Source organism: Anarhichas minor, unplaced genomic scaffold (assembly GCF_050575085.1).
Source record: "Anarhichas minor isolate MPS153535 unplaced genomic scaffold, ASM5057508v1 ptg000055l, whole genome shotgun sequence".
Taxonomy (NCBI): domain Eukaryota; kingdom Metazoa; phylum Chordata; class Actinopteri; order Perciformes; family Anarhichadidae; genus Anarhichas; species Anarhichas minor.
Window position 1 is genome coordinate 1,240,304 of NW_027466501.1, and position 23,482 is coordinate 1,263,785.

Below are 23,482 nucleotides of genomic sequence, written 5' to 3' on the forward strand. Positions count from 1 at the left end.
CAATTCTTAAATTTTTTTTTGAGGTGGAGGCATAAATGTCAGAGGGTGATATCTCAAAACCTGGAGAAATACAACCAAAACCATCTACCACTGCTGGTGAGAAAATATGTTTCGTTGAAATTTGGGTGAAATGACCCTTCAAGTTGATCTCGTATACATATGTATAAAAACATACATTTAAAGGTATTTAAACTCTACAAAGCTTAAACTCCATTGCAAATAGAAGTCATTAGATATATTTAATGTAAGCCGATGGATCTGAAACATCTCCAAGAATGAATTAAAGTAAAAATATACAGGTAATACACACATTGCAATCAATCAAATCAAAGCTAAACACAAAACTCCAACTAACCTCTTTATGTGTCTTCTTTCTCCTCTCGCGTGTCTTGCAGTTCTTGCCCACTTGCAACTGAACGCCTCGGAAACACGCAGACACACACATACGCACATACACAACTATGTGCGTGTGCGTTTTGAAGCCTCGAGTTTGCGGGTACTACAGGGCAGACTAAACAAATGAGCAGGTGTTTAGTGTTGATTTTCCACCCTTATGCAAAGTGTCTTTGCAGTACAGGTCATTTCCATTGGATGCAGTGTGTTGACTGCCTGATGTTGATGGATTTCCTTTGCACACAGACCATGCTTGTGGTCACTTCTGTCTATATGGGGACAGTTCTCATTATCCAAGTTTTAAAGTTTGACAACTCCCTACAGTCGGCTGTACGTAACACCTCTTTCTTTCTTTTTTTTTGTATTTCTGTTCTGCTTTGAAGAAAGATAATAAATTCTTTATGGATATTTAAATTTCTTCTTCTAACACTGTGTGTAGTGGAGATATATTGTTTTACAGATTCATTTCTCCAGACCTGATTTCATGAAAACATTTATGTCTGTTTCCCACTCGTGATCAGTGTCACGGAAGCCAGCCTCCTTTATCTCACTATCTATTCGCTGCTACATCAACTTTCCATTTCCTCATGGTAGCATCACACATCTATTACTCGGGGGGTAAATATGAGACGTGGCTGCCGACGCCAGCTTGAGATTCTTTTTTCTCGTCATCTAAATCCAGTGCGAGCAGACAGACCACTCCATCTCCCTCGTGTGTCAGTGCCGCTCTGCAGGCCGATGAGGTCCTCTCCTCATTTCGACTGTGATGAATTAGGTCCATCTTCTCCTGAACATCCTGACTGTCCCTCTCTTCTCTCTTCTGTAGGAAATTTGGGTTTAGAACTATGTTTTAGGAAATTATAATAGAAGTGTTTAATGATTCATAAATAAGAAATCATAATTAGAAGTGTGTCTTGGAATACATAATTAGAAGATTCATAATTGTAGAAGTGTTTTAGAATTTGTAGTTACAAGTGATTTGTAGTTAGAAGTGTATCTTAGTAGAATTTGTAGCACCTTTAGCTCTATGCTTGTGAAACTTGTGAAGGTTTTTGCCAAAAGTTGCAAATCTTTATCTTTATATAGAATGTTTACCATAGAAGTGTTAAGCCATAAAAGACAGTCATTGAATGTTTTAAACTGTAAAGAATAGTATGTTGGGAGTAAGGGACAGATAGATTTCTAGACAGGCAATTACAGGTCATACCCGTGCGAGGGTCCTGCGAGGAGGAGGAGCCAACTGGATTTAGCCAATAGGAACTACGGACATTATGGGAGGTTTTTTGAACTATGTAAGGCGGGGGATAAAGAAATTCCGGCCTCTTGCTCCTGTACCACTGGGTGGGTGGTAACGTTGTTCTGGGGTGAGCAGGTCATATTCGGTGTAACTGTAAAGCATGAGATGTATTAAATGCTTTGTTTATAATTGAAACCGGTTCTCTTTGTGTAAGCGGCAGGATTACATGAGGTTTCCCCACAGTCTAGAGGTTCCTTGAACCTAACACTTCCTTCATATATTTACCTCCCTTTCTTCCTCTCTGCTCTCAGAATAGCACACATTGAAAAACACATGCTGAACCATGAACTGTTCAACTCAACAAGAGTCTATTTATTCAGCTTTTATGGCAGTATTATTATTAATATTATTATACAACTATTTGTTTACAGTAAAGGTTTAAAAATTCCCCCTTCAAAAAGTGTAAAGTGCAGATTTGTTAGTGTGTCTACTCGAGTCCTATAAAAAATAAGACAGCTCACTGCTAGAGTGTGAACTGACTAAAGCAACAGTAAAGGGGCTCTCAGACAGAGTTTATGATTAAAATATATGTACATACTGGAATAATAAAGGTTCATTATTCATTTAAAGATAACATTTTTTATCAGGAGCAATATCCACATTAGCTGTAAAAGCTGCAGCGGATGCTTTCGAGAACTCGAGCAAATCAGAGTTCATAGGTCGGCACGGTCCAGAGGTTTCTCCACCTCGCTGCTCAAACTTTACATGTCAGTGCATCTCTGTGTTTCTAGTGCATCAAGGACAAAACAGCAGTCTGACCTCCTTATGATTACACAGAAAACCTTAGTTTACATCATGCAAGAGCTTCTCTTGAAATTGAGTTTGACATGATTTTCAGCGTATTATCTGAACCTACCTGGAAGCCTTTAATGAAGTCAAGTTGTGATCAGTATTAGCAGTTATTATTTGACCCATACTAGTCATGTATATTCTGCATGTTCCTAAACCCACCAGGGGCCCTGAATGACTTTAAACTGACGACCATAAGACATCAATAATTGTGACAGAATGAGTTGCTGCAGTACAAACAGAAAAATAAAACCTTCTTCTTTGACATTTAGTTCAAGATTCTGGTGAGAAAGAAAGGGTCAACGATCACATGTGTCTTTAAATCCACACGAACAACACAAAGTTGGCTGCATTCAGTGGCTGCAGCAGCACTGGCATTTTTGCGGTGTTTGCTACTCATAAAGCCATTGTCAGTCTGTTTCTCTCCACAGTGTAAGAAAATACATATTAACAAGATCAACACACATCAGATTTCAGAATTTCATGTTAAGTCTTTAGCTAACAACAACATATGTATATGTCTAGAGTAGATGGCGTGGACTTCAGGAAGCCTGATAGGGATCCTTTTCTTAAACTATTAAAAAACAAAGACTGCTGAGAGATTTGAGCTGCCTAAACAGTGGCGGCCATCATCAAAGTCCTTTCAGAGCCTTCCTATCCTTCATAAATGTCAACGGTTGAACTGCATTAGTACACCTTCAAACAAAACGTCCTGTTTTCCCTTGTCGACCAGCTACTTGAAGCTTGTCTTCTAATTTCTGACGGCTAAAAGAAAGCAAGACTTTCTCCACAGAAGTGCTCTTAAAGGGAACAGCAGCAGCAGTTCAGCAAGAATTAAGGACATCTAGAGTGTTCAGTTCCTGTTAAGTCCAAACTGCGGGAGACGTTCAGCAAGCATGCAGTAAAAGAGACGACTTCTACACTGGCTGCATCTCCAGTTTTGCTTTGCATTTGCAGCCTTTTCTCCGGGAGAAAACGGGGATGAGGAGGAGTATCTCCAAAAACGCTTCAACGGCTTCATCGGGGGATGGCACAGCGTCCTGTAACTGTGGAAAGTGGAAGGCGTGGCTACTGCCATGGCCGCTGTGGTGTCGGGTTGGGGTTGGGGTAGATGGGTGCCGGTGCCGGGTGGTATGCAGGAACCGGCGTGTTGGGGTAGGGCGGGTACGTCGGCGTAGGGTATTGCGCCATGAGGTGAGGCTGACCGTGGGTGGTCACGTGGGCGGGCGAGGAGGCGGTGGAGGGCAGGTGGAGGTAGAGTGGGGCGGACGGAGCGGAAGGGGCGGAGGGTGCTGTCGGAGTCGGGACCCTCTGCAGGACGACGTGTGGGTAAAGCTGGGACTCGGAGCGGTAGAGTCCGGGCAGGGAGGCCTTCAGCAAACTCTCCTGACTCCTGTATGAAAGCAAGAAAGAAGAATCTAAAAGTCAGTATGACCGATAAGTTGTGACGCAGAGCAACAGCAGAGTGCGGGATCTTCTTTTCTCAAGACTCAAGTGCCGCTTTCCAGCTTACCTCTGGTATCCTCTGTTCTCATATCCACCGAGGCCTCCGGTGAGGTAGAGGGGGCTGTCTGGAGCCAGACGGGGGTTCATCCTCTGGGAGAGATGGAAGATCTTGGGAGGAGGGAAAGCTTCCCACTCACCCTCTTCTCTCTCCAGCCAACACTCGCTGCGACGGGACGAGCGCTTGTCTCTGCGCCTGAGGAGAAGATAGCTTTAGCGGCTCAGGTGGTGCTCTCACACCAGGGGGAAGACTACATGTAACAGGCAGGGGGGTTGTATGCTCTCCGGGTCCTACCTGCTCTGTCCCTCTTTCTTGGCTCGGTACCGACTGGATCGTTCCTGCAGGCAGCAGATGAGGAAGGACAGGGACATGGCGAGGATGACAATGCCACTGACCACTGAAGCCAACACAGCCACTCTCAGACCACGGTCCTCAGGTCTGGGGATCGCTGTGGGGGTGGGGAGAGGGGACAAATTATATTTTTTAAAGTTTATTTCATCAGCAAATGCCCCAGAAAATCTGTGTTCGGCGGTGGCCAAATGAAGCAGCTCACCTTCGCAGACGGGCAGGTAGTTGCTCCACTGCGGTTTTCCGTTCCTGACATTGCAGTCGATTTTTTCGCTGCCGACCAGCTGGTATCCCTCCCTGCACCAGAAGGCCAGCACGCTGCCGATCGACATGCCCGTGCCGCTCTCCACGTAGAAGGAACCCCGACGTGGAGGCAGGACGGGGATACAGGACAGACCTGAGGGCGAGGTGGGACAAACAGAAGGTCACGGACCAAAAGAAACACCTTGTGATTGAGAGCTCGGGACATGAATAAGGAAGAACTGCGGTTCAGATTCATGAGAGCTAATCTATCTTAATCATAGACTGTATATAAGAAGTGGACAGGGTCGTTGTGACGTCACCCATTGGTTGGTGGATTGCGGTTTTGAAGCCTCGAGTTTGTAATTTTGGCCGTCGCCATCTTGTTTTTTGGTAGTGACCTGTTAATCACAAGGTAGCCTCAAAGCAGACTTCGCTTTATGGCCTATTTGACTCTAAATGGACTCGGGATTCAAACCATAAACTCATGTTTACAATGTTTACTGAGGTAATAAATCAGGTGAGAAGTAGAGTCATTTTCTCATAGACTTCCATACACTCTGACTGCTTTTTGCAACCAGACGAGTCGCCCCCTGATGGCCAGTAGAGAGAATGTAGTTTAGGGCACTGTCGGCATTGGCTTCACTTTTCCGAAACCTGAGGTTGCCGCCTGGTCTTAATAAAATGTTCTTGATAAAGCTTCATATTTAGCGTACGGACACAAGAGATATCTTCTAGCAAACCACAAATTATGGGTGTTTACTTGTCATCAGCTGTGAGTTTTTTCAGTGAACGCAACATCAGTGGAGTGATTTAAGTGTATCACTCTAGAAATAGCAAAAATCCCTTTCTTTCTTCCTGCTTTATTTTATTTTAGTCCTGGACTGTGTCTGATTGTGGACCATTAGTGGATTATGGCATCTGTTTGATTCTGAGACACACTACTAATGTTTACTTCTATCAGACTCCATGAGATTTAGACTCTGTGTACTCTGTCCCAATTCCTCTTTTGACTGCCCCTTTTCCTTTGTGTCCTTTACTCCTCCATCCCTCCTCTCTTTGTTTTTACTTTTCTCCTCTCTCTCTTGTCAAACACAGACACAGCTCGGTCCAGAGTGTCTGTTGCGGAGCCTGAGATCATCAGTTCCACTGGATAGATATAGACACAGAGAGATGGAGAGACAGAAATAACTATTTTTATCCTCCTTGTGCAACAATACGCAAGTGCCACCGAGAGGTCTCGTGATACGGCAGCTATTGTTAGATTCTGCTGTGGGGATTTTCAAGGCTCTCAGTAAACCCGTAAACAGTGTCGCTAGTCGCACCAAACATCCCACATTTTATTCCTGGAAGACCTTACTCAAACTGAAAATAAGTAACCATATGATATCTGCAGTGGGTTCACAATGCTGGTGACTTGGCCAGCTGCTGGGTTTTCTGGCTTTTTAAACTCACATCACTGACTCACACTTTGTTACTTTGTATGCGTGACATTAATTAAAATCATAATAAAATCTTATGGGTAAAAAAAATACCAGATGATTCGATTGTAATCCAAAAATATAGCACATTTCCGAAACACTACGCTGCACGAGATTCTAGTTGTAAAAATGAGTTGTTTACTTTAAAGCTGCATTAATACTTTTTCTGGCCACTGGGTGGCAGCGTAACAAGCTGTAAACACGCTGACATATTATCACCTTTGACTAAACTTGATATAGCTAACATGCTAGCAAACAGTTGCCTATTTACAATCTAACACACACATGGAGCTTTATCAGAATTCTTTTAGAGTTGTGTTTCTGGCCACCTGGAACAAAAGTCCAATAGTCCTGAGGGAAGTATCTTACTCTTAAGCTACTCAGTGCTGCACTATGTTGCACCAGCTGGTTGCCAACTTTGTGTGTGCGCTATTTGTTAGCTGGGCAGGTGGCACACAAGGGGTTATCAGAGCTTTTCTTTGCTTAAAGCAGCTGCCTGCTGTGGCGATGAGAGACTTAACTAAAACTGGGGTTGCAAAACTAAAACAATGAGCTGAAAGACGCTACAACGTGCAAAGAACTGCAGAGCTGGGTGATACATCTCTGTGGGTTTCATCGATAAGAGAGACAGCTTTTCCATTAGACGTGGTATTTTCTTATTATAAGAATCATGATTAGCGCAGCTTTAAAAAAAAAGCTCCTGCTTTGGCAAGAAATGAACAGAGAAAGACAATTAAAGCATGGTGACGTTTTAATGAGTAATGGCCAGGGCATGTGATGCTGCAGTTTGCTTTGCTGTGTCAGTATTAGTGTAATCTGTGTGTGTGTGTGAGTGACTTTGTGGGAGAGAGAGATGTCATCCCACTGTAAGACCCTGTGAACATGCAAGCTGCTCTCTGCTGATTAGAAACGACAGATGGGAGGATTTCTGCAGCGGTAGAGAGAGAGAAGGAGAGGATCCCGTGATGCTGTGTGAAGATGACAGCATCCCCTCCCCTACCCGACACACACACACACACACACACACATATACACATAAGGCACACACATCAGACACGTGCGTAATGGGTAGTACAGGGAAACAAGGACAAGCTGACTCTGTTTTTAAAGGGGAAACTAAAAGACATTCTGTTTCAACCAAAATAGGCTACCTTTTACTGATGCTATTACTGTGTGTGTGTGTGCGTGTGTGTGTGTGTGTATATGTGTGAGTGGCCACTACTTTAGCAAAAAGCGGGAGAAAGGTTTAAGTGTTCTAGTGGCCAATAGCTGCATAAGATTCCATTCAAAACATCTGCGTAATCATATTACAATGACATCATTAACATATCACCTTCTCGTCACATCTGCTCACATGTCGATTTATAAAAACTGAATATACTGTCATATATATACTCAGACATAAGTTAATGACATTATCAACACTGGTGCAAATAAAATGTGACTTTTAATGAAGATTGGACATAGACGTGTGAATTTATCTTATTTGCTGATGCCAAAAATATCTTCTTTGTTTTTCAGCTAAACAAAACGGTCGCTGTGTGAAAATAATATAGTCCTGTCATTTGTGTTTGAGAGATGTAAATCTAGGGAGGGACATTTGCATTTGAATAAAAGCGTTATGATTGTTTAATTAAACTGAGGTGGCTTTAATTATCATTTGAGATTCATCTGGTGAGTTTATCAGACCTCATTTCAGTAGCAGGAGCTTTCATTTAATTATCTACTAAGACTCACACATGGCACAGAGCAACACGGTTATCTATTTACTGTTCGCGGTACAAAAGAGTCGTTTTTATTGGAACTTTATTAGGCTTGACGGCTTAACATTTTCTACAGTCAAATGAATTAACAGCAGCCCAATAAGAAAACATTTTGTATTAGAGAAGGCCACGCAAGCCGGTATTTGCTGACTACTGCTGTAGTGTGTCGAGTAAAGCGATGTACTCTTGCTCAAGTCCAACTGATATCATGTTTAATGTGTTTTTTTTATTTTAAAGGGAAATATATGATCATTTGAGACCCTGAATAGGATAAGCGTTTGCGGATAATGGATGGATGGATATCATCATTTGAGGCAATACCAGAAATGCTGCACTTCCTCTCAGCTAGCCGCAGGCGCGTGTCCGTGTTTGATTGACAGCTGGCGGGCTTCCAGAGAGCAGGTGTTACACCATGGAGAGTGAGAGACAAAGCAAACAAACGTGTGCTGTAGCCTGTGTGACGGGGTGTTGTTTTGCTGGTGGTGTTGAAGCTTAGGGGCCACACCCAAGTGACGTCTGCAGATAAGTTTGCATGCTGTTTAACGTGCTGCAGCTGAGCAGCGAATTAGCTTTCAGGCCATCCATTCAAATCATTTTGTGTTTATATTACAGCATATCATAGCTAGCTAACAAACTCTTGCTCAAACCCCATTAGCACATTAGCTAATGTATGTTCATTGCGGGGCGATATGGCTAACATCTTTAATCTTGATATAGGTCATTTCATATCTTGATAAAGGCTTATAGCACAATATATAGTCTATATGAAATAACCACAGGGTAAAGCCTATTTTTGTATGCATACTCTGTGAATTAAATAACAAATGAGTATTTTCTCATTTTATTAAGAACTTGAGTGCAAAGTTTTCAAGTGAAATTATTGAGAAAAAAAAAGAATATTTTCAAACTTTACACTGACTTAGATTACGTTATTGTATATCACAATATCTCGATAAATGATTTCATCACGATAGGATTTTCAAGAAATTATCATATTGAGTTATCGCCCGGCCTTATGTACATGCAAATGTGTTCTGGGAACTTACCGCAAGGGTTAAATCTGGAATGCACCTCCTAAGCTTCGTCTCACACACACACACCGGCACCGACACACACACACACACACACACACACACACACACACACACACACACACTCGCCTGCCAAATAAAAAGCCTTTACCTCTATGAAGGCAGATAAAATATTGAACATATTACGTGACAGTGTGTGTTTTAAGATTCAAGTGGAGGTGTTTATTTTCACTGGCTGTTGCCACGCCGAAGCAGGAAGCTTTGCCATCCCTACAAACCCAGAGACACTGAAGTAACACCCACCTCCCCTGCTCGTCGACACGCTATAGTACACAGAGAAGAATGACGCCAGTGTGGAGTGAACAAACAGAAGTCCCCCAGTAGAGCCCAGCATCAATAAAAGCTGGTATTAATGGCTGAAAAAATGTGTGTTGGTTTTGGGTTGTTGATTATTTCTTCACTTCAGTTTGGCTGAAAGTAAAGTTGTGTGAGTGTGTGTGTGACTGGCATCAGCTTGCCAGCATGGAACTTGCATGGAACTTGTGTGTCTAAAAATTGCACTTATCTCCAGGTAGTGTGTGTTTGACAAAGAGGGAGGACTTCGTTAGCTCTGTGTGTCTGTGTGTGTGTGTGTGTGTGTGTGTGTTGACTCTGCCCTCTGTTTGCTCTTTCCCGTCAGTTCGGTTCCCATTCAGAAAAGCTTCTCTGTCATCGTGGAAACTGTGGGTTGCCAATAAAAGTGTTCAGTCGCCAGCGGGGCGCTAATACACTTGGACTCCCAAACCTGGCAACCCGATGCAGACAACCAAACATCCACTCTGCTGTATTCTTCTCTAACACCCTCCCCACTTGTCTCTGTCAGGGAAGCACAGGGAATAGTTTGTGATTAAATAAAGATTAAGCTTTCTGCATTAAAGATTCAAACACACAACCATTCACATGCACAGAATGAGCGAACAGTCATAGGTCAGGTGAGACATAAATCGTCCAAATCTGTGCATACAGCAGAGGCTGAGATATCCTGACTCCTGGCCCTAGTAGGGGTCAAGCTACACTGGATCCCACTGGATCCTACACGTCCCATAATGCAACTTCATTGCATCTTTTGACCCTCCCTACCTGGTGAACGCTCATGTCTGTCAAAGGAGACAAAGTACACTCAGAAGTGGTGAGTGACACGCCTTGTAACAAGCCCTCGAAGTTAGACCTTATAGCTACACAGACTGAATGAGAGTCTTTCCCTCCTCCATGCTTGGTCAGTTTTTCCTGGATAAACAAACGGTTACAAATGAGCTTCTTCTGAGTCAGACTACCAGACGCTAAAAGTCTGAGTTGAAGTTAATGAAAGACGGCATTCCTGGCTGACGGCTGACTAGCTTCATCTCGTTCATCCTCATGTTCCTGTCTGATTCTTCTTCTTGAGTGTTTTTTGGTCCCTCTGCTCCAGCTGCTCCAGCTCTATCTGAACTAACCTCAAACAGACATCATGCCTTGCTCTGACCTCTCCATCAGTGTATCTATTTCTGTGGCACCTCACTGATGCGCGGTATCACAACTGATTACCTAATCCCCCCGGCTCTCGCTTTGCATGGTGTGTGTTCCTGCGCAAACACATGTCCATGTTTGCCTCAGCCATGCTTTAGTGCTTGTGTCCAGTGAGTGCCAAATGCTAGTAGAGTGAAATAAAATGAACAACATTTGTATCATAAACACTTTGAGTGATTCTTTTTTGGATGAGACTTTATTAAGAAACCGGAAGCAAAAGCTAAAAGGTAATGGCGATGGCTGAGCGGGCTGCTAGCAGCTAACAGCGCAAACGAGGACAACAGTGCTGACAGAGCTACGCTTCTGCATAGGGACATTACTCCACTATATCTTTACATAGCAAATAGCTGTCTGATGCTACTGTTTGTTAATGTTCTAAATATTGTATAGAGAACCTTTAACCAGCAGCGTTGGCTGGATCTGACTGAGGATAACCCCTCCAGTTAAACAGAGCAGGGACAGTAGAGCTGATTTTGAACTACAGACATTAATGGCATGCCAGAAAAGGTGTCACTGGTCTCAAAACCTATACGTGACGAACAGACTTGACTGAGCCTGGAGCTCAACAGATGCCTTTAAAACAAAAACTGCAATTGTTTGCACAGAAAGAATGGCACATTTAAGATGAAAGCCTTCATCAAAGTTACATGACAAAGAGACGAAAGATCTTCAATTCTACTTCCCTTTTCTTGTGTGTTCAGCCACAGCGGCTGTCACCTTGTTTCAAATGGAATAAGTCAACTGAAACCCATTCTGCCATTCTGGAAATGTAGGGAATGAAATCAAAAGAGACACACGGCAAGTAATTGGAAATGGACAAACTTAAAAGATGAATGACGATATTGAAAATCGGAAATTATGGTGCAAGAGGATCTGATGGCGATTTCTTGTTGATTTTGGGATTTTTATATTCAATACAGTAATTCAGGATTATTGGAATGAGCACTGGCACTAGTTTTGTTTTCACTACTTCTCTTTCACTTGAGGTAAAGTTTCAAAGTCAAGGGCCACTTCTTGTGATTATTTAAAGCAACAGTTTGACATTTTGGGATATAATGTTAGTCACGTTCTTGCCGAGAGTTAGATGTGAAGATCAATAACACTCGTATTTCTACGCTAAATATTTAGCTATTTAGCGAAGCTAAGCTAACCAGCTGATGGCTCCAGCTACATTTCTAATGTAATGTCTTTCATAAGTGTATTTCCCAAAATGCCGAACTGATTTAGCTTTTGGCTTGACGTGACTTTAAAGACGTGGTGTGTTTGTCTTCGCCACCTCTTCACTCTCATACCGCCCGCCTTTTAGTTGTTCCCATCCAGCTTCAACCATCGGGGCACAGAGAGGGCTAATTTCAGACTCTCCCTCAGTGACTTTTGCTCGGCGAGCGAGTGGCGCTAGTTGTAAGCCGTGGGAAGGTAATAATGAAGTTGAGTAACTGCCAGCAACCATATTAGATTGACATGCAGGAGACAGAAGGAACTCTTTGTCTGAAGCTCGCCAAGCTTGTAGGGCTCTGGAGTAACGATAGTGTGTGTCGCTGACAGAAATACCCATGGCACTGCATGTGTGCGTGTCTTCTTGTGGGTCATGGGTGTTTGCAGGAATCCGGACATTGCATATATCAAAGTTTATCTCTTGCTTTGAGAATAATTGATCATAAGTGAATGTTCTGTGTGGCACTATACTAATTTGGTTCTTCTGTATTTAAGAGCAGGATCCCATTATTTGCACTGCTAATATGTGGATCAGATTTCTAGCATGGCTTCCAATGCAGTCCTGAAAAAAACAAAAACACCACAAATAGACAGAAATAATTGGCTTCAAAATACACTGGACTCCACCTGCTACCAGTGAGTCTGTGCATCTGTACTCCTGGATGTTGGCGTGTCATTAACGAGATTTCTTGCGCTAGAAATAGCCTGTAATAGACGAAGGTAATTGGCTTTGCCTGACGGTTAATCAGATTAAAGGCATTCTAACATTTCACATTTACCTTTTAGGCTTTTGGCTGACGATCTTTTCTGAAGAGACTCAGAGGGAAGAATAAGCAGCTTATTGTCATTGGGAGGTAGATGCTGTATCCAGAACTGGACATTGGTATTTGCTTTTGTTCAAGAACGGACGGACCACAAGAAAGACCGCTTAGTTGCACACCATTGCCCTTGCTTTATTCTCCAGTGCTTCCTTTTGGAAGGAATATGGATACAGCAGAGGGGGGCTCATTCCCTCAGACACCAAGGACTGTGTCAGAAAACTATGCAATTAGTCTGTATAATAAGTATTTTCGGACAACAAAAGTTTAAGTCATATAACAGAATAAAACAATACCAGGGACGGGATCCACTGTAAACTCCTGCTTGGCCAGATCGAAAGGCAAACTGCCTGCTAAGTAACTGATATAGGCCTCATTTAGGGACTAACACTAAATCTCACACACTCTGTCCAGGTTAATAGGTTGTGTTACCGTGTTAAAGTAAAGGCTTACGGCTTTTCTAAGGCTGAAATAACCACCGCTCATCAGCAGCCTGCCAGGTCCTCAACGGGAGGTCGACCTGGCCGACTGCCCAGCTGCAGCTTCTCGCTCTTATCGCCAACTCGGTCTGCAACCAGGTGGCTTGATGGCTTTTTGGACCACAAGAGAGTTCACTTGAGTTCACTTGATCAATTGTAATAACTCTGGCGTTCCTGTGACTTTGTGGCTGGCGCCACCATGAGGTCAAAATATCAGCCAATACTTTTTGTTTATGACCAATTTTTGCAAAACTAGCTACAGTCCTATCAGATTATTGCTAATTAGTATATGTTAGCATGCTAACACAGGCAATTAAGATGTTAAACATGACATCTATTACACATTAGCAGGTTGTTGTAAACATGTTAGCATGCTAGCACAGTTAACTAAGATGGTACACATTATATCTACACATTAGCAGGTTGTTGTAAGCATGCTAGCATGCTAACACAGTTAATTAAGATGGTACACATTATATCTACACATTAGCAGGTTGTTGTAAGCATGCTAGCATGCTAACACAGTTAATTAAGATGGTACACATTATATCTACTACACATTAGCAGGTTTTGTTGTGAGCATGTTAGCATGCTGACGTTAGCGTTTTGCACAAAGCACTGCTGTGCCTCAGTACAGTCTCAGTGGGCTGCCGGCATCGCTGTAGAGCTTTATTTTATATTGTTTATAGTGTATTTTATGGGATGGATACATAAAACGCATGAGCACTGTGTTTGTGTGGACTGCTTTTTTGGACTGTGCTTATTTGAATGGCTTTTTATGCACTGAACTTTATTTAGGCTACATTGTAAGTTATGTATGAAATGATATTATGGTAAATAAGAAAGCTGTTGGAAAGTGTGAGATATGACCGAGCAAGATGGACCCTATCGACCTGAGATCAAAATGGGTGATTACTGTAATAATACATTTACATAGACATAAAACAAAACTGGAGATTCAGAAGCTATGAAAACACTCTTCCCATTCCACAGAGGTAAGGGAAAAAAAGAGGAAGAGAGACCCACAGATATAAACCTCACAGGTTTAAGGTGTGTAAACGAAGTTTGATGTGAACAGAGGAGCAACTGAGGACGAGTTAATCAATAGCAGAACTCTGTTCAATTTACTTCCAAGAACGGCCGGTGGCGAGGATTCCTGGACGAGCTGCATAATGAGTCACAGCTTGTATTGATGGAGTCTGAAAGCTCTCGTTTGATCCAATGCTCCAAGGCTCCTGTGGGCTAAACCTTCATGCGTCTGCTTCACCAGTTTTATCGATTAAAAAACAACAACCAGGGAGCAGGTCTGGACACTTTCAGGTCGTGTCTTCTCTGCAGACATCCACCAATGCCCCGAACATCTGGCTTTTGTCTTTAGTGGGAAAAGTTACAATTCACAATCATACCAGCGGACAAATGACTGTAGTAATCAATGATATTTATTGGTTCCGGCTTCGACAGGATGGAGACATGACACCCAGATGGACACACACATTTTCACCCCTTTTCCTGTGCAAGGCTATGTTATGTGCGTTGAAGGGAATATATAATGAATATTGGGCAATTTTTATAATTTATTAATGTAAAAAATATTTAATAATATGCTCTCCTCAAAGCCACCAGACTCCAGTCAGGCAATAGTGATTTTACCTCCCTGATCGCCACAAAACACACTTCATTTCAAATTCGACAGGAACAAAGTAAAGTCTTTCCATTGTTCCAGCAATCACAGACTCTGGTTTGAGTGTCTGGGTTGAAATAAGAGAGACTGAACAGATACATAAGTGAAAAGTAACCATTGTAACGATTTGACTATTTTTAGCAGGTTTTCCCGAGTTAAAAAACATATGCATGCTAATTTTGGTGGGAAAAGGGTTGACCTCTCTGTGATATGGCATTGAACAAGCCTTGTGAACTGCTATGTATTAATACAAATCAACATAACACAATAGCTGTAGCCTTTATAGGTTTTAAAGCCTCTCTACATTAACTCAACGTACTCAACTTACAGGACAGCATCACTATAACCCAATATAATGTAAACTCTTCCTGGAGAGATATGTCTCCATTCAGCGCTTTTGGTTTTATAAAAGCTCTGACTGTACAAACGCCTTCTATATTTAACTGGATTTATTTTTGTCCTGTAAATGACAACTGAGGCTGGTTTTATTCTCAAATGGCTGAAACTAAACCAAACATAAACGCAGCATTGCCGCTGTGATGTAAGACCTGAGGCAAATAAGGTCACACACACACACACACACACACACACACACACACACACACACACACACACACACACACTCACACACTCTTTGGTTTTGAAAACGTTGACGTTAATCACACCTACAGGATTTTTCCCGCACACAAGAGCTCCGGTCTGGTGTAATTCATGCATGTGGTGCGATGTGGCAATCCAGCTGATCACCGGTATGTGTGTGTGTGTGTGTGTGTGTGTGTGTGTGTGTGTTATTAAAGTATAAAGTGCTTATTCCTGCTCTGGTGGACACAGAGCTGCCGTTACGAAACAAGCAACTATGTTGTTTAGTCTCTAAACCTTTAAGAAGATTGGTCCTGTTTGGGCCGAGTGCGTCCATTTCCAATGTGTGTATGTGTGTGTGTGTGTGTGTGTGTTATGTGTAGTGTGTATTAGGCACGTGAGGTTTGCATTTTATCATCTGCTGTGTGCTATTTATGCATGCACGTGAGGTTATGGGCTCTGTGCGAGAGAAGGGGCGGGCCGAGGGACATAATAATAAATGGTGGAGAGAGAGAGAGAGAGAGAGAGAGAGAGAGAGAGAGAGAGAGAGTGGAAGGACATAAAAGACGAAGCGACAGACACTCAGAGAGGAGAAGAAACGAGAGAAAGTGACGGAAGAAACGAGGCGATAGAGCAATTAGAGAAAAAAAAGAGAGAGAGCGGAGAGAGGGAGAGAGGGAGCGGAGGAGAAGAGAAAGGTGGCTCATGCTCCAGTGGAGGTGAAGTCATGCGAGCGGCGCTTCAGCTTTCTCTTCAGGCGGAGCAGCTCCAGCCTGGACGTAACGAACTGTCTTTAACTGCATCACCTGCCGCCACATACACACACACACACACGCACACACACACACACACACACACACACACACACACTAAAATACACAAAAGTGCATATCCGCACACACATGTAGAAACACTGAAGTTTGTCGTATTTTGATTCTTGACATATTGACATAATAACACATTACAAATACTTTACAAAAGTCTTCCCACTCTCATAAATGTTCAAGGGAACACACACATTCACGTACAAACACTCCAAAAACACACACACACACACACACACTCACACACACACACACACACACACACACACACACACACACACACACACACACACACACACACACACACACACACACACACACACACACACACACATTAAGGCATCCAATTGGATCGGAGCTCATGCAAAAAAAAAAACTTGCAAACCAGCTTTGACCGAGTCCATGCAAATGCTGAAATTCAAAGCACTTCAGTTACTTTCATGTTTGTGGATAGAATGTGATTTTGGCCAAAAGACGTCTCAGAAGCCTGATGATGGTGTCCACAGTGGATTGAGCACATTGCTTTCTGGAGTTAAGGTTTAGTTTAGTTTGAGGCTAAGTATCACAGGGGATACTTTGGTGCAGGTTAGGAGACGGAGAACCAAAATCAACAGCTACAGTTTCAAGAACTTTTACAGACTCGTCTAGTTTCTGTAAATCTAAATTTTCTAAATGCCAATGGTTCTGTGATGTTAGAGGGTCAACTATAAAGTATGTAAACATCTAAATCTATATGCTGTATGGAGTCAGCATTTTTGGTATTGGCAATCAAAATGTAGTCTGTGACCATGATGAGAACTTTTGCAAAAGTTGCCAATATTTTTGATTAATGGCTTGAATAAATAAAAATGTTCATGGTAATTTCCCAGTGCCCAAGTTGACCCATTTGAAGAAGTGTTTTTGGTCCAAAATCAAAACACATTCAGTTAACAATCACCGAAGACGAAGAAAACCTGCTACTATTCACACTTGAGAAGCTAAAACTAATGAATGAGCTTGAAGATTATACTTTATTCCATTAAAAGGTAGCAAAAGGTTTCGTCTTTTATCCGGCGTAAAGAACATACCTACATCAATTTAAAAGGGAATTTTGTCCCAAACATTGGTAAGTTTAGGTCTGACTGCACAAATGAATTCTTTCAATGCGAATTTAACTTTTTCCAGTAGAAATCATCATGAAACCTCGACTCACTGATGAGAAAGATTACAGGGGTAAAAAAAGAAAGAAATGGACTGTTGGACTGACTAACCTGTATAGTTGCTGGTGGTGCTCTGAGTTGGCAGAGCCTCCGTCTGTGCCTCCGTCTCTGTCTGCAGGTCTGGCTGCAGCCGGATTGCCGTGCCGGTCCAGTCCTCCGGCGGAGCCGACGTGCCAGCGGTGCTCTGCGAGTCCTCTGAGCTCAGCGTGGAGCCCCCAGCCAGGACCAGAGCACAGAGCAGCGGGCACAGGAGCATCCAGAGGTGGCCGCCTGTGCTCCGAGCGGCGGGTCCCACTTCGGGAGACATGGGGTCAGGTGATGAAGAAGGAGAAGAGCTCTGCAAGAGGAAGGAAGGAGGAGGGATTCACAGCATTCTCTGTTTTTTCCTGTCTCCCCCTTCTAGTTTTCCCCACTCCTTTCCCCTTCTTCTTCTTCTTCTTTTATCTTCTTCTCTGTCCTCCTCACTCCCTTGGCGGAGAGAGGAAAACCCCCTCTGCGCTCCCACTCATGATGCTGCCGTGCTGCGAGAAGCTATGACAGAGAAGGAGAGGAAGTAAAGGAGTGTGCATGTATGCATGTGTGTGTGTGTGTGTATATACGGTACATCCAGCTGTAATCTGCTCTCACATGCTGCTGTTTCCTCTCCAGCCCTCTCCTCTCTGTCCCTCAGCTCGTGCTCTCGCTGCTCTCGCTGCTCTCGCTGCTCTCGTTGCTCTCTCTCTCTCTCTCTTTCTCTCCCTCTCTGATCTCCCGCTGGGCTGACTTGAGCTCTTACATAACAGTAACTCATTCGCTGAGCTGTGCTGAGCTGTAACTCATGCAGCCTTAAGTCCTGGTATTCCTGGTCGCTGCTCTCTCCCCTCCCTCTGCCCCTCTCAGCAGGTTTCCCTCTCACTCTGCAGTTGCAGCGCATCGATTGGAGACGGTCGAAGGTGTCACTTAGACTTTTGCCGGGAAACCATTCAGACTGATCAATGCTCGCTACTGGATTTCTCAGATGGAGCCCACACTAGGGGGTTAGCTTGTGTCCCCCCAGCTCAGCCACCAGGCTAATCGAACGCTTGTAGCTGCCCAGACTGTATAAAGTTTGAATAGAGAGTATAACTGGTTGGAAAGCGGACTGAAAACCAAGCAGAAGTTATTGTTATAGCAACATAGTGTAGGTACAAAGCCACTATAGCTAAAGGCTATGCCAGAGCTAATGTACGTTTGTTCAAAACAACAATGGCGGCTCCTAAAGAGGTTAGTGTCAGTTCTATCAGAACCGGAGATGTATAGACCCTTATACAGCCGACGTCATCAAAAGTATGCGCGAGCATGTTGGCAACGGAAGCGACACTTTGCCCCCAGCCATCCAGACGATCTAACAAACTTTAAACATTGAATTAAAACAGATTGTTGTGTGGTTGTTGTGTGTTCGGTTGTCAGAATCAATGTTCCAACAACAAGTTTGACAGAATTTCGTTTGAGAGCAACGGGTGTTTCGGTTTTGAGGTTTTGATGCTGTTTTTAACAGCTGCCTTCACTACGAGCAACCACGCACACATTAGGCCGAGAGTCACCCGTAAACACGGTCACACCTGAAACCGAAACACTACGTCTGCAAGCTGTGGTAAACGTGTTGACAACCACTGGGCTCTTGTTTGCAGTTCCCATTTGAAAACTCAATAAAGTCAAACCTCTGAGTCCATGTCGTGGTGTCAGACGTTCTGTACATGACCACAGTTAACGGAGGGACTCGTATTTTCTTGCTGGTGTAACATTACACGCTCAATTTCTCCACCAGACACACGTATATATCTGGCCACTAAACTTGCTATTTGCACATGGATCTGGAAAGTCAATTTGTTCAGGTTGCCATCTTTGGTGGTTGACAAGCAATTGCCCTCCAACGTACTTCAATTGCAAAACGTCAATCGTCATTGTTAACAAACTATAGATGTTTTTTTGCTCTCCTCCTGTCTGGCTTCGGCAAGCGTTTAATTGACAGATGGTTCATCCGATCACCTGCCAAGAATTATTTTTTTTAAGTGCCTGCCCTTTTCCAAAAAGGGCTTCCTGTGTCAGGTAAATGTATTGCAGGTGACACAGTATTATGAATTCAACTGAAGGAGGAATGTGTTCCCTACTGGCAGCAGCCATTGGATGCCTTAATTTCTACGGCTATGTAAGGCACAGGAACAGTTTGACTTATCAAGGTAAGAAAATATAACAACTTCAACTCTTCATTACAGATCAGTACCTCAGTATTCTGTGGCTGTTGTATACTTATGACACGAATCATTTCTCTATCAATAACTCCCTATATGCCCCTATCAACTGTAAATTAGTGTGCTAAGGCCCTTGTGGCGCAATGGTGGCGCGTCTGAGTCCAGATCAGAAGGTTGTGTGTTGCATCATGTGCTGAAAGATGTATGTGGAACTTATACACATAACATATTTATGGATCTCTTGTGTTTTACACCACGAGGTGAAAACACGTGACTTTTGAACCTGTCTACCTTCCACTGCGTCTCTGAGTGTGTACACTATCTCCCTTTTGTGCATCTGTAGTATGTGTGTGTGTGTGTGTGTGTGCATCCTCATGTGATGCTGTACGTGTCACAGGATGATGCTCAGGTGTGATATGATGACCCCGGAGGCTCTTGTTGATAGCTCTCTAGTCAAAAAAGTCCATACAAAGACGTGAATAATTGATGCATGTGGGACCAAAAATAGGAGAAAGAGACGAAAGAAAAAGAAGAAAAGAGACGTAGGTGCAGAGCGAGAGAGGAGCAGGCAGTAGTGAGCTATGACATGAGAGCGGGAGGACAACAATCAGAGAGCGGAGGAAAGACAGATGAAGTGAGATCCGGCGCTTTTCATCTGAGAAAATAGAAACCCTTTTTATTGTCATATACACAAAATTTGACCTCTGCATTTGACCCATCCCTGTATATAGGGAGCAGTGGGCTGCCAATGACAGGCGCCCGGGGGTTCAGTGTCTTGCTCAGGGACACTTCGACACATGGCACGTCCCAGTCGAGGATCGAACCGTTGGCCCTGCAGTTACCAGACAACCCTCTTAAGCCAGTGAGCCACAGTCACCATCTATCAAACGTTCGGCCAGTAAATGGGGACGCGGCGGGCTCTGCTGCCACGAACTACATTATTTACAGCCACGGCTTTGCCAAAGTGGACACAGGAAAGGCTTCAAAGGACTGATCCAAGATTTTATTTTAAGCCATCAAATTACAGCTGCGCTAGGCGAGGTTTTTATGGTAAAAATACAACCGTCCCATCCGTATGAATCAGAAAGTGGGGCTTGAATGGAGACGGTTGGTTTCAGGTGTTAGGTTTTACCCTAATTGATGCTAGGAAATGCACTTAAAGGGTATTTTTCAACCTGGACCTTATTTTCCCATGTTTTTTGGTCCAGTACCGAGACCGGGGAACAGTATTTGGCATTCAGATTTCACGACATGACTTCTCCTTGATACTTTGACACGAGAACAAACAGACGGGATCAAGAGAAATGTAAAGAAAAACCTTTCATTTCTCTGTAGGGTCCTTCCCATAATGTCGTCGGACACTTTTATTTGCAACCTGTTAGTGGAAAAAACAAGCCCTTTTAGTGGCTCTTGTTACTCACTCACTTCGACACAAAAACATGGGAAAATAGGATCCCAGCTGAAAAGTACTGAAATTTCCCTTCATTGCACTGGGAAACAGTGATGAGTTGACAATCTTTGCAGAGAAAGTCACGGTTCAACACATTATGACGAAAAACACATTCACCGTGGCAACTTAATTAAATACAACGTCAATGTTGAGTCTTCAGCTTGTTTCACTGAGTGACAACAGTTAGGTCAGAGGGCATTTACCAGTATTTACTGTAAGGTTGTCTGCATAAACATTACGTATGAATAATATATAGTGTCCTTGACATGCTACTTGCAGCATTTTTCATCATCAATAAATCATAACCCACATGAAATATGAAACATGCTATACGTATAACTATTGCAAACAAATGAGATCGTCGCTGAGCAGACTATCGGCCTCTACAAGCCTCTCCTGTGGGCGGCTGTGGCCCAGTGGTAGAGCAGGGTCCTCCTTAAATTTGAGGATCGGTTATTGGAACCCCGGCTTCTCGACAACTGTTCATCCGATCGACTTCACACTTCTGGTTTGCTGAAGACCCAAAGCATTATGTACACACTGTGTAGAGTATTAAGAGAGGATCCCTGTTAATACTGCTAAATGCATGCTGGGTACAGCTCGCTACAATATCAACTGTGACACCATCGAACGGCATGCTGGGTACATCTCGCTCTCCGTCACTCGCTACAATATTACCTGTTACGCTGTCGAACTATGTCACCCTGAACACCTAACCGCACCATATATTGGCAGTCATCAGTGTATGAGAGTGTGTGTGAATAAGTGACTGTCGGCATGTGTTGTATGCACTTCAAGTGGCCGATAAACTAGAACAGCGCCACATAAAATGCCGTCCATTTACTAGTTGTGTTAAAAATCATAGCGTAGAAAATCTGCTGGGTTCCTGTATGGCATAACACATGAAGAGAAGTGAAGCTCAGAGGTTGAAAGAGTGACAGATGTCCGTCAGATGTCATCACTTTTAAGAAATCAGTGTGTGTGCAGAGCTGTGTGTGTTAATGTGTACTGCTCAATAGTACAGTGAGAGCGGATTATGAGGATTAAGGAAGCAGTCGCACAGATATGGAGGACGCGGATGGGATTCACATTCGCCACTCACACCCCATTCTTTGTCAAACTGGAATGGGAGACGGGTACCTTTTATTGTTTATCCAACAAGGAAGTCTCTCCAAGAAATTAGTCAGCATATGTGATGACAAAGTGGAAGGTGTTGGACCTGATTGCTGATTGTGTTAACAAGTTACTGAGACACAGTTCTTATCAACACTGACACAAGAAAAATCAAGGTTGGGCTTAAAATAAGTTCGTAAACTAAGGCAACAAAACGAATATTAGATTTAGGAGAAACATCACAAACTCCTCACTTCACAACAACTGGTTGAAAGCCCTGTGTTTGTGACAGACTTCCGTCACCTTAAGGACACTTTGTGACAGGTAGTAGTATCTGGAGCAGAATGGAGCCGCACAGTTTTCCGACTGTGTCGTATGGAGCGTGCTATGTGGATTATGTTGTGGAACAACTTGTGGATTAACCTGTGGATCTTTAAAGTGTGTCGAGGTAATCGGCGGTACTTTTAGGAAGAAAGGAAGTCGTTTCACTAACTTGTACGAGAGAATTGGATCAATAAAACACGTCTTGCTTTCACCTACGAGCGGTGTCGGTGTGAGCTATGTGACCAGTAACACGCGTCAACTTAAGGTTTACACTCTGCTAAAGGTTTGGACGCTACAGTTTTAGTGGTGGTAGCCATAGTAGTTATTTCTGTGAGACCGGGCTGAAAGCTGAAATGGTTGTTGGATATTGACTCTCCTATTAGCTGTGTTTTGTCTCCTAACTCCTAAAATATCTCTCTCTTTAGCTGCTAAATGCTAGTCTCTAGCTGGGTCTGTCAGCTGTTTGGTGCTGGGCAGAAACATGTGAAATGGCCACGACCTCTCCAAAACGTGTTACCTGGTGGTTAAATGATGTGCCGCCACCACAGAAGACAATTTATGTTCCTGGCTGGAGACGATGTTGATGTGAACCAAATCAGTAAAGCTGTGGGCCGCGAAACCAAAACGTTTGAGGTAAAAGAAGCTAAAGCGCTGTGAAGGGCAGCTTTAATATCTGCATTCTGAATTATAATGCAGACTTGCGCGGCACACATTTACTAAAATATCAACAGCAGCTTTTTCGCAGTTTGGAAACGGTACAAAGGAAATTTGCATGTACACATGCATGTACAGTGTCGTTATTTTGAAAAGAATTAAACACTAGAAATGTGTCTGTCACACACTCACAGGGGCAGAGGCAATCTGCAGCTCTGTCACTATCAACCTAATCCCTAATGTGACATTTTAGAGCACTTTAAATACTGTTATATAATACAAAAACATGCACATGAACACTCTGTGTGTGTGTGTGTGTGCGTGTGTGTGTGTTGAGCACAGCAGCATATAAAGCCAATAATCAGTGCTAAGTATGTAAGTGCCGGGTCACAGAGGGGCTTTTCCTCCAACGAGAGGTTAGCGGAGAACGAGACGGCCCTTTCTCACCAGGGTTCGGTTAATCTGTGGCAGCAGCTCGAATGATGGAGATCCGGAGGAATTCTTGAGAGGAATCGGGGGATGATGAGCCAAAAGCAGCTCTGAGT

The 23,482-nt window shown here is 43.3% G+C and overlaps 1 protein-coding gene across 1 annotated transcript; it reads right to left on the reverse strand.

Annotated features, from left to right (window-relative positions):
• Nucleotides 1-2,067: 2,067 nt before the first annotated feature.
• On the reverse strand, nt 2,068-17,493 carry LOC142931866 (uncharacterized). Its single transcript, XM_076075979.1, has 5 exons — nt 17,238-17,493; nt 4,537-4,728; nt 4,278-4,431; nt 3,993-4,178; nt 2,068-3,872 (listed from the first exon to the last, which is right to left on the reverse strand). The coding sequence occupies exons 1-5, from the start codon at nt 17,491-17,493 to the stop codon at nt 3,548-3,550; spliced, it is 1,113 nt and encodes a 370-aa protein (XP_075932094.1). The 3' UTR covers nt 2,068-3,547.
• Nucleotides 17,494-23,482: the final 5,989 nt, after the last annotated feature.

Coding starts and splice junctions, on each gene's coding strand:
- LOC142931866 (XM_076075979.1), bottom strand. CDS start 17,493: ATGTCTCCCGAAGTGGGACCCGCCGCTCGGAGCACAGGCGGCCACCTC. Junction 4,729..17,237: donor CACCACCAGCAACTATACAG/GTTAGTCAGTCC, acceptor CCTCGCCCTCAG/GTCTGTCCTGTATCCCCGTC. Junction 4,432..4,536: donor CTACCTGCCCGTCTGCGAAG/GTGAGCTGCTTC, acceptor CCACCCCCACAG/CGATCCCCAGACCTGAGGAC.